General features: G+C 47.1%; 1 protein-coding gene across 3 annotated transcripts in view; it reads right to left on the reverse strand.

The window, feature by feature from the left end:
• dhx9 (DEAH (Asp-Glu-Ala-His) box helicase 9) overlaps positions 1 to 15155 on the reverse strand; it is a 95037-nt gene extending 79882 nt beyond the window's left edge. Inside the window, exons 1-2 of one of the 3 annotated variants that reach the window (XM_072273980.1) lie at positions 15073 to 15155; positions 9645 to 9799 (exon numbers count right to left, since the gene is read on the reverse strand). In XM_072273980.1, the coding sequence (XP_072130081.1) occupies positions 9645 to 9755 (111 nt within the window). In that variant the 5' untranslated portion in view covers positions 9756 to 9799; positions 15073 to 15155. Of the gene's footprint in view, positions 1 to 9644; positions 9800 to 14790; positions 14877 to 15072 lie in introns of those variants that run through there. The other 2 variants (XM_072273979.1, XM_072273981.1) reach the window with 2 other exon arrangements.
• Between the last annotated feature and the right edge of the window lie 3844 nt (positions 15156 to 18999).

Below are 18999 nucleotides of genomic sequence, written 5' to 3' on the forward strand. Positions count from 1 at the left end.
ATTTACATGGATGTTGCTGGGACTCAAGGACTGGAGCTACAGGCATAGGTTGAGTAAATTGGCACTCTGGTTCCCATTCCCCTGCAACTCTAACTCGAGTCTGAGGAGGTAGCAGAGGTCTTTCATGAATGCTTTGCTTCAGTATTCACCAGTGAGCAGGACCTGATGAATATGATCAAACAGGCTAATTCATTGGAACATGTGGACATTAAGAAAGAGGACATGCTGGAACCCTTGCTAAACATTAAGTTAGAAAGACTCCAGGGCCGGATAAGTTATGCACCAGGTTACTATGGAAAGCGAGGGATGAGACAGCTATGCCTTTGCGATACCTTTGCATCCTCACTAGCCACAGGAGAAATTATCAGAAGATTGGAGGAGAGAAAAATATTACTTCTTTGTCCAAGAAAGTAAATAGGAATAACCATAGGAATTATAAATCAGTGGGTCTTACGCCAGTGGTGGGCAATCTATTGGAAAGCATTCTTAGAGACAGGATTTGAGAGTATTTGAAGAAGCAAAGTCATGGTTTTGTGAAGGGAAGGTTGCACCTCATGACCTGATTGAATTCTTCATGGAAGTAACCAAACAAATTGATGAAGATAAGAGCATGTGGCGTGCATGGAATTTTTTGTAAGGCATTTGACAAGGTACTCCATGATAGGGTTATTCAGAAAGTCAGGAGGCATGCGATCCAGGGAAACTTGGTTATGTGAATTTATAACTCTGCTCTCAAGCGCATCTCTCCCACTTCACGCACATCTGCTCTCACCCCATCCTCCCACCACCCCACTAGGAATAGGGTTCCCCTTGTCCTCACCTACCACCCCACCAGCCTCCGGGTCCAACATATAAATCTCCATAATTTCTGCCACCTCCAACAGGATCCCACCACTAAGCACATCTTTCCCCCCCCCACTTTCCGCAGAGATCACTCCCTACACGACTCCCTTGTCCATTTGTCCCCACCGATCTCCCTCCCGGCACTTATCCTTGTAAACATCGACTGTGTACCTCTTCCTATAGATGCAGCCTGGCCTGCTGCGTTCACCAGCAATTTTTATATGTGTTGCTTGAAATTCCAGCATCTGCAGATTTCCTCGTGTTTGGATTCAGAATTGGCTTGCCCACAAAAGGCAGAGGGTAGTAATAGACGGAATGTATTCAGCCTGGAGATTGGTGATGAGTGGAGTACTGCAGGTTTCTGTTCTGGGACCCACTCTCCCCACGCCCCTTATTTATATAAATGACTTGGACAAGGAAATCAGGAGTGGATTAGTATGTCTACAGACCACATCACGTGGATAGTGTAGAGGTTGTGATAGGCTACAACAAGTCATTAGCAGGATGTAGAATTGGGCTGAGATGAGGTAGATAGAATTCAATTTGGAAAAGCATTAAGTTTTCAGTGTGAATCCAGGGCATTCGTGCACCACACATCACTAAGAGACATTGGACTGTGTGTAATTAAGATACTTGGCAAGGTCCAAAAAAAGTTAGGTTTAAGTGTAGCAGCCATTGTGGGAGCTGCTATTGTTTGAGTGGCCCCGTGTTATAGTAGAGAGTTCAAGCTTTGGCTCATAAAGGCTTCATCTGGAAGAAGTACCACTGGAGACCTTCGCTGTCCCTGATGACTGCAGCTGCAAGAAGAGCATTCAGGTGCAGCTTCTGACAGACCTTGTTAAACATATTGGAGCTGGATGAACTACAGATCGTTTCGGAGGGTGAGAGGCTGATCGACAAGGCATATCGGGAGGTAGTGATACACAGAATTGGCTTTAATACCCAAGGTGCATTACACAGGTAACTGGATGACCATCAGAAGGGGGAGAGGGAATAGGCAGCCGGTGCAGAATAACCCTGTGGCCATTCCCTTCAATAACATTTACACCTCCTTAGATACTGTTGGGGGGAAGTGGGGGTGTGGGAATGACCTAGCAGTGTAAAGACACTGCAATTAGGTCTCTAGCTCTGTGGCTCAGAAGCATGGGGGGGGGGGGGGGGGGTGTAGAAAAGGCAAGCTGTAGTGAAGGGGATTTGCTGGTTAGAGAACAGAAATGAGGTTCCCTGGACAAGAACAAAACTTCGGATGGTTTGTTGCCTCTCAGGTGTCAGTGCCAGGGACATCTTGGATCAAGATCACACCAGTGAGAGGTTGAGTACCTAGAGGCTGTGCTCCATCTCGGTACCAATGACAAAGGTAGGAGGGGTGACAAGGTCCTGCTAAGTGAGTTCAGAGAGTGGAGTGACAGGACCTCCAGGGTTGTGATCTCCGGATTGTTACCTGTGCCACGTGTCATGAGGCCAGAAATGGGAAAACAATACAGTTTAACATATGGCTAAGGAGATAGTGTAGGAGGGAAGGCTTCAGATTTTTGGATCTCTTCCAGGAAAGGTGGGACCGGTACAGGCAGAACAGTTTGCACCTGAACTGATATCCTTGCAGAAAGGTTTGCTAGTTCTGCAGTAGGGGGTTAAACCAGAGTTGCAGGGGGATGGAAACCAGAGTGTTGGAGAAGGTAGAGAAGTGGCTGTGAGGAAAAGATGTTGTTCAGCCTACCTACAGTCAGGAATCGAAAGGTTGAGCATGATAGAACTAACGTTCTTAGTTGTCTATTTCAATGCACAGAGTATTGTAGTCATAGTCATACTTTATTGATCCTGGGAAATTGGTTTTCGTTACAATTGCACCATAAATAATTAAATAGTAATAAAACCATAAATAGTTAAATAGTAATATGTAAATTATGCCAGGAAATAAGTCCAGGACCAGCCTATTGGCTCAGGGTGTCTGACCCTCCAAGGGAGGAGTTGTAAAGTTTGATGGCCACAGGCAGGAATGACTTCCTATGACGCTCAGTGCTGCATCTCAGTGGAATGAGTCTCTGGCTGAATGTACTCCTGTGCCCAACCAGTACATTATGTAGTGGATGGGAGACATTGTCCAAGATGGCATGCAACTTAGACAGCATCCTCTTTTCAGACACCACCGTCAGAGAGTCCAGTTCCATCCCCACAACATCACTGGCCTTACGAATGAGTTTGTTGATTCCGTTGGTGTCTGCTACCCTCAGACTGCTGCCCCAGCACACAACAGCAAACATGATAGCAATGGCCACCACAGACTCATAGAACATCATCAGCATCGTCCGACAGATGTTAAAGGACCTCAGTCTCCTCAGGAAATAGAGACGGCTCCGACACTTCTTGTAGACAGCCTCAGTGTTCTTTGACCAGTCCAGTTTATTGTCAATTCATATCCCCAGGTATTTGTACTCCTCCACCATGTCCACACTGACCCCCTGGATGGAAACAGGAGTCACCGGTACCTTAGCTCTCCTCAGGTCTACCACCAGCTCCTCAGCCTTTTTCACATTAAGCTGCAGATAATTCTGCTCATACCATGTAACAAAGTTTCCTAGCATAGCCCTGTACTCAGCCTCATCTCCCTTGCTGATGCATCCAACTATGGCAGAGTCATCAGAAAACTTCTGAAGATGACAAGACTCTGTGCAGTAGTTGAAGGCCGAGGTGTAAATGGTGAGGAGAAAGGGAGACAAGACAGTCCCCTGTGGAGCCCCAGTGCTGCTGATCACTCTGTCGGACACACAGTGTTGCAAGCACACGTACTGTGCTCTGCCAGTCAGGTAATCAAGAATCCATGACACCAGGAAAGCATCCACCTGCATGACTGTCAGCTTCTCCCCCAGCAGAGCAGGGCGGATGGTGCTGAACGCACTGGAGAAGTCAAAAAACATGACCCTCACAGTGCTCGCTGGCTTGTCCAGGTGGGTGTAGACACGGTTCAGCAGGTAGACGATGGCATCCTCAAATCCTAGTCAGGGCTGGTAGGCGAACTGGAGGGGATCTAAGTGTGGCCTAACCATAGGCCAGAGCAGCTCCAGAACAGGTCTCTCCAGGGTCTTCATGATGTGGGAGGTCAATGCCACTGGTCTGTAGTCATTGAGGCCGCTGGGGCGTGGCATCCTTGGCACAGGGACGAGGCAGGATGTCTTCCACAGCACAGGAACCCTCTGGAGAGTCAGGCTCAGGTCGAAGGCATGGCGAAGTACTCCACATAGCTGAGGGACACAGGCTTTGAGCACCCTGGTGGACACCATCCGGGCCTGCAGCCTTGCTTGGGTTGAGACGTTTCAGCTGTCTTCTCATCTGTTCAGCTGTGAAGCCCACCCGTGGTGGTTTTGTGTGGGGAAGGGGTATAGTCATGAGAGCAGGGTGGGGAACTGTAAGGAGAGGTAGGAAGGGAGAGTGGAATATGTGTTGGTTGGGGGCCGACAACAGATGACTCATGTGGGAGATGGGCAGGGGTCACAATGTCACATCTGTTAAACTTCAGCTTAAGTTCGTTGGCCCTGTCCACACTGCCTTCAGCTCCTCTGTTGCTAGTTTGCCGGAACCCAGTGATGGTCCTTATCCCACTCCAGACCTCTCTCATGTTGTTCTGCTGGAGTTTCCACTCAAGCTTCCTCCTATACCTGTCTTTAGCCTCCCTGATCCTGGCTTTCAGGTGCCTCTGTATCGCCCTCAGCTCCTCCCTGTTTCCATCTCTAAACACCCTCTTTTTAGCGTTCAGGATGTCCTTAACGTCCTTTGTCACCCATGGCTTGTTACTTGAATAACAAAGGACAGTTCTTGTCGGAACATTGCAGTCCACACAGAAGTTGATGTAATCAGTGATGCACTCTGTGAGCCCATCAATATCCTCTCCATGTGGCTCACAGAGTGCCTGCCAGTCTGTCACCTCAAAACAACCCTGGTGCGCTTCATAAGCCTCCTCTGACCAGCTCACTATCCTCGAGGTTGCAGGTTTACTCTTCACCAGAGGCACATAGCAGGGTTTTAGATGCACCAGGTTGTGATCTGACCTTCCCAACGGAGGGAGGGGAGAGGAGCTGTATGCATCCTTAACGTTAGCATACATCAAATCCAGAGTCCTCTCCCCTCTGGTCATGCAGCTCACAGTCTGCATGAAGTTGGGCAGTGTTCTAGCCATGGTAACATTGTTGAAGTCACCCGAGATGGTAATGAGGGCACTCGGGTGCTGGGTTTGTAATCTGGCTATGACGGTGTAAGTGATGTTACACGCCGACGACGGGTTGGCAGAGGGAGGGATGTACACAACAACCACAATTGCATGTGAGATTTCCCTTGGCAAATAATATGGCCGGAGTCCAACAGCAGGTAAAGTGATTGAGCATGTGGAACTATAACATTATAGCCATTAGTGAAACCTGTTTGAAAGAGGGGCAGGATGGGCTGCTCAATGTGCTGGTGTTCCATTGATTTAGACACGATAGAATGGGAGGGATTAAAGGGGAGAAGGGTGACATTATGTCAGGGAAAATGTCATGACAATGCTCAGAAAGGACAGACTGGAGAGCTCATCTACTGAAGCTCCATAAATTGAACTGAGGAATAAGAAAGGGAGTATCACATTAATGGGATTATATTATAGATCATCCACCAATTGGCAGGATTTGGATGAGCAAATTTGTAGAGAGATCACAGATAAGAAACAAGGTTGTGATAAGTGATTTTAACTTGCATTGACTGGGACTTCCATACTGGAAAAGGGCTGGATGGGAAAGGAAAATTTCCTTAATCTATACATGGTGGTCACAACTAGACAGAGTGCGTCACTGGAAGTCCTATTGGACAAAAGATAGGGGAGGTGATAGAAGTATGTGTAGGGGAACACTTCAAATACATTAGTTAAATTATGAAGTAGGATAAATTTCTTCCCTGGATTGAGATTCTTAATTGGAGAAAGGCCAATTTTGCTAATATTAGAAAAGATCTGGCAAGTGTGGATTGGGACAGGCTGTATTCTGGCAAAGGTGTGCTAGTAAGAGGGAGGCATTTAAAAGTGAAAATTTGAGAATACATAGAAACATAGAAAATAGGTGCAGGAGTAGGCCATTGGGCCCTTCGAGCCTGCACCGCCATTTATTATGATCATGGCTGATCATCCAACTCAGAACACCGCCCCAGCCTTCCCTCCATACCCCCTGATCCCTGTAGCCACAAGGGCCATATCTAATTCCCTCTTAAATATAGCCAATGAACTGGCCTCAACTGTTTCCTTTGGCAGAGAATTCCACAGATTCACCACTCTGTGTGAAGAAGTTTTTCCTAATCTCGGTCCTAAAAGGCTTCCCCTTTATCCTCAAACTGTGACCGCTTGTTCTGGACTTCCCCAACATCGGGAACAATCTTCCTGCATCTAGCATGTCCAATCCCTTTAGGATTTTATACGTTTCAATCAGATCCCCCCTCAATCTTCTAAATTCCAACGAGTACAAGCCCAGTTCATCCAGTCTTTCTTCATATGAAAGTCCTGCCATCCCAGGAATCAATCTGGTTAACCTTCTTTGTACTCCTTCTATGGCAAGGATGTCTTTCCTCAGATTAGGGGACCAAACTGCACACAATACTCCAGGTGTGGTCTCACCAAGGCCTTGTACAACTGCAGTAGTACCTCCCTGCTCCTGTACTCGAATCCTCTCACTATAAATGCCAGCATACCATTCGCCTTTTTCACCGCCTGCTGTACCTGCATGCCCACTTTCAATGACTGGTGTATAATGACACCCAGGTCTCGTTGCACCTCCCCTTTTCCTAATCGGCCACCATTCAGGTAATAATCTGTTTTCCTATTTTTGCCACCAAAGTGGATAACTTCACATTTATCCATATTAAATTGCATCTGCCATGAATTTGCCCACTCACCCAACCTATCTAAGTCACTCTGCATCCTCTTAGCATCCTCTTCACAGCTAACACTGCCACCCAGCTTCATGTCATCCGCAAACTTGGAGATGCTGCATTTAATTCCCTCATCCAAGTCATTAATATATATTGTAAACAACTGGGGTCCCAGCACTGAGCCTTGCGGTACCCCACTAGTCACCGCCTGCCATTCTGAAAAGGTCCCGTTTATTCCCACTCTTTGCTTCCTGTCTGCTAACCAATTCTCCATCCACATCAATACCTTACCCCCAATACCGTGTGCTTTAAGTTTGCACACTAATCTCCTGTGTGGGACCTTGTCAAAAGCCTTTTGAAAATCCAAATATACCATATCCACTGGTTCTCCCCTATCCACTCTACTAGTTACATCCTCAAAAAATTCTATGAGATTCATCAGACATGATTTTCCTTTCACAAATCCATGCTGACTTTGTCTGATGATTTCACCGCTTTCCAAATGTGCTGTTATCACATCTTTGACAATTGACTCCAGCAGTTTCCCCACCACTGACGTTAGGCTAACTGGTCTATAAATTCCCTGGTTTCTCTCTCCCTCCTTTTTTAAGAAGTGGGGTTACATTAGCCACCCTCCAATCCTCAGGAACTAGTCCAGAATCTAACGAGTTTTGAAAAATTATCACTAATGCATCCACTATTTCTTGGGCTACTTCCTTAAGCACTCTAGGATGCAGACCATCTGGCCCTGGGGATTTATCTGCTTTCAATCCCTTCAATTTACCTAACAGCACTTCCCTACTAACATGTATTTCGCTCAGTTCCTCCATGTCACTGGACCCTCTGTCCCCTACTATTTCTGGAAGATTATTTATGTCCTCCTTAGTGAAGACAGAACCAAAGTAATTATTCAATTGGTCTGCCATGTCCTTGCTCCCCATAATCAATTCACCTGTTTCTGTCTCTAGGGGACCTACATTTGTCTTTACCAGTCTTTTCCTTTTTACATATCTATAAAAGCTTTTACAGTCAGTTTTTATGTTCCCTGCCAGTTTTCTCTCATAATCTTTTTTCCCCTTCCTAATTAAGCCCTTTGTCCTCCTCTGCTGGACTCTGAGTTTCTCCCAGTCCTCAGGTGAGCCACTTCCTCTGGTTAATTTGTATGCTTCTTCTTTGGAATTGATACTATCCCTAATTTCTCTTGTCAGCCACGGGTGCACTACCTTCCTTGATTTATTCTTTTGCCAAACTGGGATGAACAATTGTTGTAGTTCATCCATGCAACCTTTAAATGCTTGCCATTGCATATCCACCGTCAATCCTTTAAGTGTCATTTGCCAGTCTATCTTAGCTAATTCACGTCTCATACCTTCAAAGTCACCCCTCTTTAAGTTCAGAACCTTTGTTTCTGAATTAACTATGTCACTCTCCATCTTAATGAAGAATTCCACCATATTATGGTCACTCTTACCCAAGGAGCCTCTCACGACAAGATTGCTAATTAACCCTTCCTCATTGCTCAAGACCTAGTCCAGAATAGTCTGCTCTCTAGTTGGTTCCTCGACATGTTGGTTCAAAAAACCATCCCGCATACATTCCAAGAAATCCTCTTCCTCAGCACCTTTACCAATTTGGTTCACCCAATCTACATATAGATTGAAGTCACCCGTTATAACTGCTGTTCCTTTATTGCACACATTTCTAATTTCCTGTTTAATACCATCTCCGACCTCACTACTACTGTTAGGTGGCCTGTACACAACTCCCACCTGCGTCTTCTGCCCCTTAGTGTTACGCGGCTCTACCCATATCGATTCCACATCTTCCCGGCTTATGTCCTTCCTTTCTATTGCGTTAATCTCTTCCTTAACCAGCAACGCCACCCCACCTCCCCTTCCTTCATGTCTATCCCTCCTGAATATTGAATATCCCTGAACATTGAGCTCTCATCCTTGGTCACCCTGGAGCCAGTTTGTATGTTCCTGACAGAATAAAAGGCAAGGCCAACAGGCTTAGGGAACCTTGATTTTCGAGAGATATTGAGGCCCAAGTTAAGAAGGTGGTGGTGAATAGCAGCTGTAGAGAGCAAGGAACAAATCATGTATTTGAGTATAAAAAATGCAAGAGAACACTTAATGGGCAAAATCAGAAGGGCTAAATGAAGACGTGAAGTTGCTCTAGCAGACAGGGTGAAGGGAACTCCCAAGAGCTTCTATGGACACATTAAGAGCAAAAGGATAGCAAGGCACAAAACTGGTCCTCATGAAGATTAGCACTGACATCAATGCATGGAGCCAAAGAGATGGGTGAGATCTTAAACGGATTTTTTGCATCTATATTTACTTGGGGGATGGACCCAGAGTCTATAGAGGCGAGCCAATCTTTGCATGTTATTTGATTAAGTATTTCCAGCATTTTATCTTTTCTAAAGGGAAATTCACAATTTGTTATTAAAACCTTGCTTTCCAATCAGTCATACAGCGGTACTATACAGAAACGAGCCCTCTAATCATTGAGTCTATGGTGATCAGCACATTTATCTACAAAATTCCAACTTGCCTTTATAAATTCTATATTATTCTATGCCCTGCTTATTCAAGTACCTGTCAAGATGCTTCTTAAAAGTACTTGCTGTTCCTGTCTCCACCAGCCCATTCCAAATACCATTATTCCATAAAAATACCATTACCATGAATAATTCGCCCCTCATTTAAGCCTCCGCCCCCTCACCTTAAACCAGTGCCCTCTAGTTTTCAAGTAGTCATAAAAAAATTCAAACATCAAGCTATCACAAGAGAAATAATCATTTTCCACATAATTTGTTCCCCATCTAAACAGTACCGCAAACAAAATCAGTTTCAGACTGAACTCGAATTTTCAATGCTGTAAATTCAAGCTAGTACACAAAACTGTCATACCTCACAGACAAACTTCTGTCTATTCTTGTTACCAGCAGCACGGATCTCATAATTTGGCGTAAGCTTGCGCTTTCCACACCAAGCATACAAAAAGTTCTTGATGTCCGTCATGCTTCCTCTTGATTATTAGCCACCATCAATGTTAGTGTTTGCTCCTTAAAGAAATGAACAACAAGAAAGTGAATAATTTTAACACTAACATGGAAGAAGTAATTATTATATATTCAGTGACCATAATGTGGTCTCCACTCGGTGAGGAAACCAAGCAGACAGGATTACTGTTTTGCGGCACACCTCATAATCAACAAAAGTGACTCTGAGCTATCAGTTACCTGCTACATTAATTGTCCCTCCCTGAATCATTTCAATCTTTGGAATCATACACTGTTGCAATGATGCAAAACAGACTCGAGGAATAACACCACATCCTGCTGGACATGTCACCAAAATAGCAGTATTCAAGCCTTATCTCAATTTAAGTATTCAGTTTGCTTTCTTTCCAGTATTTCGGATTTCATTTATCGCTGCCTATTTAGATGTGATTTGCATTATTCTCTATCCTCAGCTATCTCCCTTCATCCAGTACCACTTGTTTTATCTCATTGTTCTAAGTTTCTACCCTGACTGTGTTCCCAGTGCCACTGTTCCTCCTCCCACTATCCAAAAGTTCTCAAACAGAAGGAAATCTGCAGATGCTGGAAATTCAAGCAACACACATCAAAGTTGCTGGTGAATGCAGCAGGCCAGGCAGCATCTCTAGGAAGAGGTACAGTCGACGTTTCGGACCAAGACCCTTTGTCAGGACTAACTGAAAGAGGAGCTAGTAAGAGATTTGAAAGTAGGAGGGGGAGGGGGAGATCCAAAATGATAGAAGACAGGAGGGGGAGGGATAGAGCCAAGAGCTGGACAGTTGATTGGCAAAAGGGATATGAGAGGATCATGGGACAGGAGGCCCAGGGAGAAAGAAAGGGGGGGGGCCCAGAGGATGGGCAAAGGGTATAGTGAGAGGGACAGAGGAAGAAAAAGGAAAGTGAGAGAAAGAATGTATGCGTATAAATAAATAACGGATGGGGTACGAGGGGGAGGTGGGGCATTAGCAGAAGTTTGAGAAGTCAATGTTCATGCCATCAGGTTGGAGGCTACCCAGACGGAATATAAGGTGTTGTTCCTCCAACCTGAGTGTGGCTTCATCTTTACAGCAGAGGAGGCCGTGGATAGACATATCAGAAAGGGAATGGGACGTGGAAGTAAAATGTGTGGCCACTGGGAGATCCTGCTTTCTCTGGTGGACAGAGTGTAGGTGTTCAGCAAAGCGGTCTCCCAGTCTGTGTCGGGTCTCGCCAATAATATAGAAGGCCACATCGGGAGCACCGGACACAGTACATCACCCCAGCCGACTCACAGGTGAAGTGTCGCCTCACCTGGAAGGACTGTCTGGGGCCCTGAATGGTGGTAAGGGAGGAAGTGTAAGGGCACTTGTTCCGCTTGCAAGGATAAGTGCCAGGACAGAGATCGGTGGGGAGGGATGGGCGGGGGGAGACGAATGGACAAGATAGTTGCATAGGGATCGATCCCTGTGGAAAGCGGGGGGGCGGGAAAGATGTGCTTAGTGGTGGGATCCCATTGGAGGTGGTGGAAGTTACGGAGAACTATATTTTGGACCCCGGAGGCTGGTGGGGTGGTAGGTGAGGACAAGGGGAACCCTATTCCTAGTGGGGCGGCGAGAGGATGGAGTGAGAGCAGATGTACGTGAAATGGGGGAGGTGCGTTTGAGAACAGAGTTGATGCTGGAGGAAGGGAAGCCCCTTTCTTTAAAAAAGGAGGACATCTCCCTCGTCCTGAAATGAAAAGCCTCATCCTGAGAGCAGATGCGGCGGAGACGGAGGAATTGCGAGAAGGGGATGGCATTTTTGCAAGAGACAGGGTGAGAAGAGGAATAGTCCAGATAGCTGTGAGAGTCAGTAGGCTTATAGTGGACATCAGTAGATTAGCTGTCTCCAGAGATAGAGACAGAAAGATCTAGAAAGGTGAGGAAGGTGTCGGTAATGGACCAGGTAAACTTGAGGGCAGGGTGAAAGTTGGAGGCAAAGTCAATGAAGTCAACGAGCTCAGCATGCTTGCAGGAAGCTGCGCCAGGATGCGTGCAGGAACCTTCGCTACATCAACGACTGCATTGGCGCTGCTTCCTGCACGCATGCTGAGCTCGTTGACTTCATTAACTTTGCCTCCAACTTTCACCCTGCCCTCAAGTTTACCTGGTCCATTTCCGACACCTCCCTCCCCTTTCTAGATCTTTTTGTCTCTATCTCTGGAGACAGCTAATCTACTGATGTCCACTATAAGCCTACTGACTCTCACAGCTATCTGGACTATTCCTCTTCTCACCCTGTCTCTTGCAAAAATGCCATCCCCTTCTCGCAATTCCTCCGTCTCCGCCGCATCTGCTCTCAGGATGAGGCTTTTCATTTCAGGACGAGGGAGATGTCCTCCTTTTTTAAAGAAAGGGGCTTCCCTTCCTCCAGCATCAACTCTGTTCTCAAACGCACCTCCCCCATTTCACGTACATCTGCTCTCACTCCATCCTCCTGCCGCCCCACTAGGAATAGGGTTCCCCTTGTCCTCACCTACCACCCCACCAGCCTCCAGGGTCCAAAATATAATTCTCCGTAACTTCCGCCACCTCCAACGGGATCCCACCACTAAGCACATCTTTCCCTCCCCCCCCCCGCTTTCCGCAGGGATCGCTCCCTACGCAACTATCTTGTCCATTCATAGTCATACTTTATTGATCCTGAGGAAAATTGGGTTTCGTTACAGTTGCACCAAACAATAACAGAGTATAGATATAGAAATATAAAACCATAAATAATGAAATAATAATATGTAAATTATGCCAGGAAATAAGTTCAGTACCAGCCTATCGACAGGAATTCTGCAGATGCTGGAAATTCAAGCAACACACATCAAAGTTGCTGGTGAACGCAGCAGGCCAGGCAGCATCTGTAGGAAGAGGTGCAGTTGACGTTTCAGGCTGAGACCCTTCGTCAGGACTAACTGAAGGAAGAGTGAGTAAGGGATTTGAAAGTTGGAGGGGGAGGGGGAGATCCAAAATGATAGGAGAAGACAGGAGGGGGAGGGATAGAGCCAAGAGCTGGACAGATGATAGGCAAAAGGGGATACGAGAGGATGATGGGACAGGAGTCCGGGAAGAAAGATGGGGGGGGGGGCCCAGAGGACGGGCAAGAGGTATATTCAGAGGGACAGAGGGAGAAAAAGGAGAGTGAGAGAAAGAATGTGTGCATAAAAATAAGTAAGAGATGGGGTACGAGGGGGAGGTGGGGCCTTAGCTGAAGTTAGAGAATTCGATGTTCATGCCATCAGGTTGGAGGCTACCCAGACGGAATATAAGGTGTTGTTCCTCCAACCTGAGTGTGGCTTCATCTTTACAGTAGAGGAGGCCGTGGATAGACATGTCAGAATGGGAATGGGATGTGGAATTAAAATGTGTGGCCACTGGGAGATCCTGCTTTCTCTGGCAGACAGAGCGTAGATGTTCAGCAAAGCGGTCTCCCAGTCTGCGTCGGGTCTCGCCAATATATAAAAGGCCACATCGGGAGCACCGGACGCAGTACATCATCCCAGTCAACTCACAGGTGAAGTGTTGTCTCACCTGGAAGGACTGTCTGGGGCTCTGAATGGTGGTAAGGGAGGAAGTGTAAGGGCATGTGTAGCACTTGTTCCCAGCCTATTGGCTCAGGGTGTCTGACCCTCCAAGGGAGGAGCTGTACAGTTTGATTCGTCCCTCCATCCCTCCCCACTGATCTGCCTCCTGGCACTTATCCTTGCAAGCAGAACAAGTGCTACACATGCCCTTACACTTCCTCCCTTACCACCATTCAGAGCCCCAGACAGTCCTTCCAGGTGAGGCGACACTTCACCTGTGAGTCAGCTGGGATGATGTACTGCGTCCGGTGCTCCCGATGTGGCCTTCTATATATTGGCGAGACCCGACAGAGACTGGGAGATTGTTTCGTTGAACACCTACGCTCTGTCTGCCAGAGAAAGCAGGATCTTCCAGTGGCCACACATTTTAATTCCACATCCCATTCCCATTCTGACATGTCTATCCATGGCCTCCTCTACTGTAAAGATGAAGCCACACTCAGGTTGGAGGAACAACACCTTATATTCCGTCTGGGTAGCCTCCAACCTGATGGCATGAACATTGACTTCTCAAACTTCCGCTAATGCCCCACCTCCCCCTCGTACCCCATCCGTTATTTATTTATATATACACATTCTTTTTCTCCCTCTGTCCCATCCTCTGGGTTTCCCCCCCTCCCCTTTTCTTTCTCCCTAGGCCTCCTGTCCCATGATCCTCTCATATCCCTTTTGCCAATCACCTGTCCAGCTCTTGGCTCCATCCCTCCCCTTCCTGTCTTTTCCTATCATTTTGGATCTCCCCCTCCCCATCCCACTTTCAAATCTCTTACTAGCTCTTCTTTCAGTTAGTCCTGACGAAGGGTCTCGCCCAAAACGTCGACTGTACCTCTTCCTAGAGATGCTGCCTGGCCTGCTGCGTTCACCAGCTACTTTTATGTGTTGCTTGAAATTCCAGCATCTGCAGATTTCCTCGTGTTTGCGTGTAAAATTCAAGCTCACTTGTCAAATAACCAATTATAATTGCAGTCGAATATATACTCAATATGCAGGGTTGCAAAAAAGATGACTGCGTGTCATTCGACCACAGCACACTGATGTAAATCACTGTTCATTTTCAAACAGAACAGATACGATTGTTGTTTTAACTGCATTGCTTAGTTATCTTCTAGAAGGGACAACAGAAACGATTTCCATTGCAAGTGTGAAAAAAAAACTTCTAAACTGCGAAGCTCCCAAAATACTGTACTGACCAACACGGAGAAAATTTTAAGCGCATCACAAATCGCCACAGTCAATCGATCCTGCCGGCAGCCGCACAAAGACGACCACAGGCCGGTTACAATGTGCGCAACCGCGGCGCGCCAACTGCAGTCCTCCAGTTGCAAACTGCGCCGCCACAAAAGGCCAACACAACAACCGTGTTTGGTCGTCGAGATACCAACCCAGCCATCCCCATCCAACGTGACCCCGGTCTTTCACTCACCCTTACCCTCACACAGCAGCAGCGGTCAGGAACAGAGCAGCCGACCTGAACCCAACCCCGAACCGACACACGCACAAAATGGCGTCGGGCTAGACATACAGGCAGACAACTTCTACAGTGAGTGGGTACTCTTACAAACGTCCGTCTGAATATGAAAAACACTCTATTCGACAAATGCCTTAGTACAATTATTGTTTTTTATTATAATCAAGAACATTAGAATTTGATCAATAAAGCTTTAGTCCATCATTTGATCTGATGGTCTTGTTTATCCTTCCTCACCTCCTTCCCTCTGCGGCCTCCTTGGTTGATCCCGCAGCGGGGCATTGTGACGTCAGGCGCAGGAGCAACCAGCAGTATCAGTAGGCGGGGCGTGTCCGGCGGCAGCATCAGTGGGCGGGGCGTGTCCGGCGGCATCATCGGTAGGCGGCGCGTGTCCGGCGGCAGCATCAGTGGGCGGGGCGTGTCCGGCGGCATCATCGGTAGGCGGGGCGTGTCCGGCGGCAGCATCAGTGGGCGGGGCGTGTCCGGCGGCAGCATCAGTGGGCGGGGCGTGTCCGGCGGCAGCATCAGTGGGCGGGGCGTGTCCGGCGGCAGCATCAGTGGGCGGGGCGTGTCCGGCGGCTGCAAAGCGTGGCGCCTCCGCCCCGGTCGAGTGCTGCAGGTGCACAGCTCACAGTTGCTCGGTTGTGACAACGACTGCTACGCCCGCAGTAAATGTACTCCGTTGCAGATGATTTTGGGCGGCGTTTTTTTTCCCACAAATATAAGACCAATAAATAAGTATTTTGCCTGGATCTGGATTGTAAAAAATAGAAATGTACAATAAAAAACTAAGAATAGGCCAGAATAGACTCTCGATATTTATTGCTTATTTATTTATGATTATTTTCTTTTTTTATATTTGCACACTGGTTGAACACCCAGATGGTGCGGTCTCTCGTTGATTCCATTATTCTATTCAGGATTTATTGACTTTACTTCTTACATCCTTCATATACATGAGCAATAAAAATCTTTTGTCATAAGGAGGTGTCTGGGAACGGACCCAAGTGCAAAACACAGACACTGAAGTACTAAGGACAGGACTAGGATAAAGGGTGAGGGCTAGGACATGGACCCGAAAACCAGGAACCCAGAACAGGACTGGACAAGAGAGCTAGGAGCTAGGGCTTGGACTCCGAGCCAGAGACTGGACAAGGACCCAGAACCTGAATCTTGCCTCTAGCTCGGACCCCAGAACTAGGCAAGGACGTGACTTGGCTGGGAGGCAGGACAGGGCTGGAGTCTTCAGACTTGAGGCAAGGCTGGAGACCAGAGACTGGAGGCGAGGCTTGAGAATAGAGGCTTGAGGCTTGGGGTCTTGAAGCTTGGCTTGGGGCGAGGCTCAAGGCTTGGGGTCTTGAGGCTCCTCCTAGGAAGGGCGCAGTACTCCTGGGCAGGGCACGGTACTCCTGGGCAGGACGTGGATCTCCACCCGACGGAGGCAAGGGACAGGAGGGGACAGAACCCACCGCAGGGTAATGGCAATCTGGCCTGACTTACCCGACGGAGGCAAGGGACAGGAAGGGACAGAACCCACCGCAGGGTAATGGCAATCCGGCCTGACTTACCCGATAGCGGCAAGGAACAGGAAGGGACAGAACCCACCGCAGGGTAATGGCAATCTGGCCTGACTTACCCGATGGCGGCAAGGGACAGGAAGGGACAGGACCCACTGCAGGGTAACGGCAATCTGGCCTGGCTTACCCGACGAGGGCAAGGGACAGGAAGGGAACTAGGTTCAGGGTGGCTCCAGGACAAGACTTCAGGCGAGACGAGGTGAGAGTTACCAGCAATACAAGGCAAGGCTTCAGTCAATGCAAGGCAAGACAAGAACTTCAGGCGAGGCGAGAGTTACCGGCAAGACAAGGCAAGGCTTCAGACAATGCAAGGCGAGGCAAGAACTTAAGGCAAGACGAGAGTTGCCAGCAAGACAAGGCAAGGCTTCAGGCAAGGAAACAGAAGAGAGGGGAAGGGATATGAGGAGTTAGGACAAGAACAATCCAGCAGCTACGCTCTGGTCTCTGGAGATATTTATGCAGCCAGATCCAATGAGAATCAGCCGCCTCAATTACGGCTCAACAGGAACAGAAATAGGGTAGACAGGAAAACCTGGAGCAAGGGTCGATGGACCGGACCATGACATCTTTACGCTACATCTCCGTCTGAAAGCACAATGTGCAAATTATAGTAATTTATAATAAATAGAACAGTCAATGTAACACAGAAATACACTCAAATCAGTGTGAGTTAATCAGTCTGAGGGCCTGGTGGAAGAAGCTGTCTTGGAGCCTGTTGGTCCTGGCTTTTATGCTGTGGTACCATTTCCCAGATGGTAGCAGCTGGAATAGATTGTGGTTGGGGTGACTTGGGTCCCCAGTGATCCTATGAACCCTTTTTCAAACCTGTCCTCATAAATGTCCTGAATCAGGGGAAGTCCATAACTACAGATGTGATGGGCTGTCCACACCACTCTCTGCAGAGTCCTGTGATTGAGGGAAGTACAGTTCCCATACCAGGCAGTAATGCAGCTGGCCAGGATGTTCTCAATGGTGCCCCTATAGAAAGTTTTTAGGATTTGGGGGCCCATACCGAACATCCTCAACCGTCTGATGTGAAAGAGGCGCTGTTGTGCCTTTTTCACCACACAGCTGGTGTGTACAGACCACGTGAGTCCTCGGTGATGTGCATGATGAGGAACCTGAAGCTGTTCACCCTCTCAACCCCAGATCCATTGACGTCAATGGGGTTTATCCCACCTCCATTCCTCCTGTAATCCACAACCAACTCCTTTGTTTTTTTGTGATATTGAGGGAGAGGTTGTTTTCTTGACACCACTGTGACAGAGAGATGACTCCTTTCCTGTAGGCCACCTCATTATTGTTTGAGATTAGGCCAATCAATGTAGTGTTGTCGGCAAATTTAATTAGCAGATTAGAGCTGTAGGTGGTGACACAGTCATGGGTATACACGGAGTAAAGGAGGGGGCTTAGTACACAGCCCTGAGGGGCCCCTGTGTTGAGAGTCAGAGGGGTGGAGGTGAGGGAGCCCACTCTTACCACCTGCCAGTGATCTGACAGGAAGTCCAGGATCCAGCTGCATAAGGCAGGGTCAATGCAGAGGTCTCTGAGCTTCTTGTCAAGCCTGGAGGGAATTATGGTGTTGAACACTGAACTGTAGTCCATGAACAGCATTCTCAACTAAGCATCCTTCTTCTCCAGATGTGTAAGGATGTTATGTAGAACAGTGGCTATTGTGCCGTCTGTCAGTCATATTATACAAAGAAATGGCAACTATGCTTTACATGGCTGTTATGTTTTGTATCTCAAAAACAATAAATCAATTGAACCAAAATTACATAAGTCCAAAATGTAAGTCTAATTTCGTGTTTACTTCAAGTAAGGCGTGTACATATCACGTGATAGCAGCATGATGTATATAATTCATGTATTTTTACCTATAATCCAGAACAAATTATTTAAACAAATAAAAATGCTTATTTAAACAATATATTTACAATATTACTGAAATATTAAATACACAACATTCCTCCCTGTTTAGCTATAAACTCCAACTCAACAGAGATTGCATCTCCACTATATACACAGTATATACAATACAACTAATATATACAGACATCCACAGCACAGCCAATTTTAAACTGTCCCATTCAGCCTAAAGATATAATTGCTGTGGAGGATTTCTTTCTCTTCTGGGATAACATCTTTCCTGACAAGGGAGGTCACTCTGCTTAGCAGGTGAGACTTGTGGCTGTGAAAACAACCTCAGTTCTGGGGCCTCCTCTGTGCTGGTTGTAGAAGTTGACTCTGAGATTGTAGGAAATGGTTCTGACAGCTCTGGATACTGTTTTTCTCCTTCCTTTTTCTTCCTCTAATTTGTACATCTTGATCCTGGGAAGGTGCATTTAGTTCACTGGAGTATTCTCTTATTCATCCTTCTATTGCTCCCTATGTAATCTGATGTCTCCTCTTGGTTTCCTCATCCACCATATTATCTCATGAATCCTCTGTTTTCGTATCTCCATTGACTCCTTTCTTTTTGACCTCCCATTCATCCAGCTGGGCTTTGGTCCTTGTATTCATTTTTACAAGCAGCTTTTTGTCTCCCACTTGAAGTTCATGCAATAACCTTAATGCACTCAGAGTA

Source organism: Mobula birostris, chromosome 12 (genome assembly GCF_030028105.1).
Source record: "Mobula birostris isolate sMobBir1 chromosome 12, sMobBir1.hap1, whole genome shotgun sequence".
Classification (NCBI taxonomy): Eukaryota; Metazoa; Chordata; class Chondrichthyes; order Myliobatiformes; family Myliobatidae; genus Mobula; species Mobula birostris.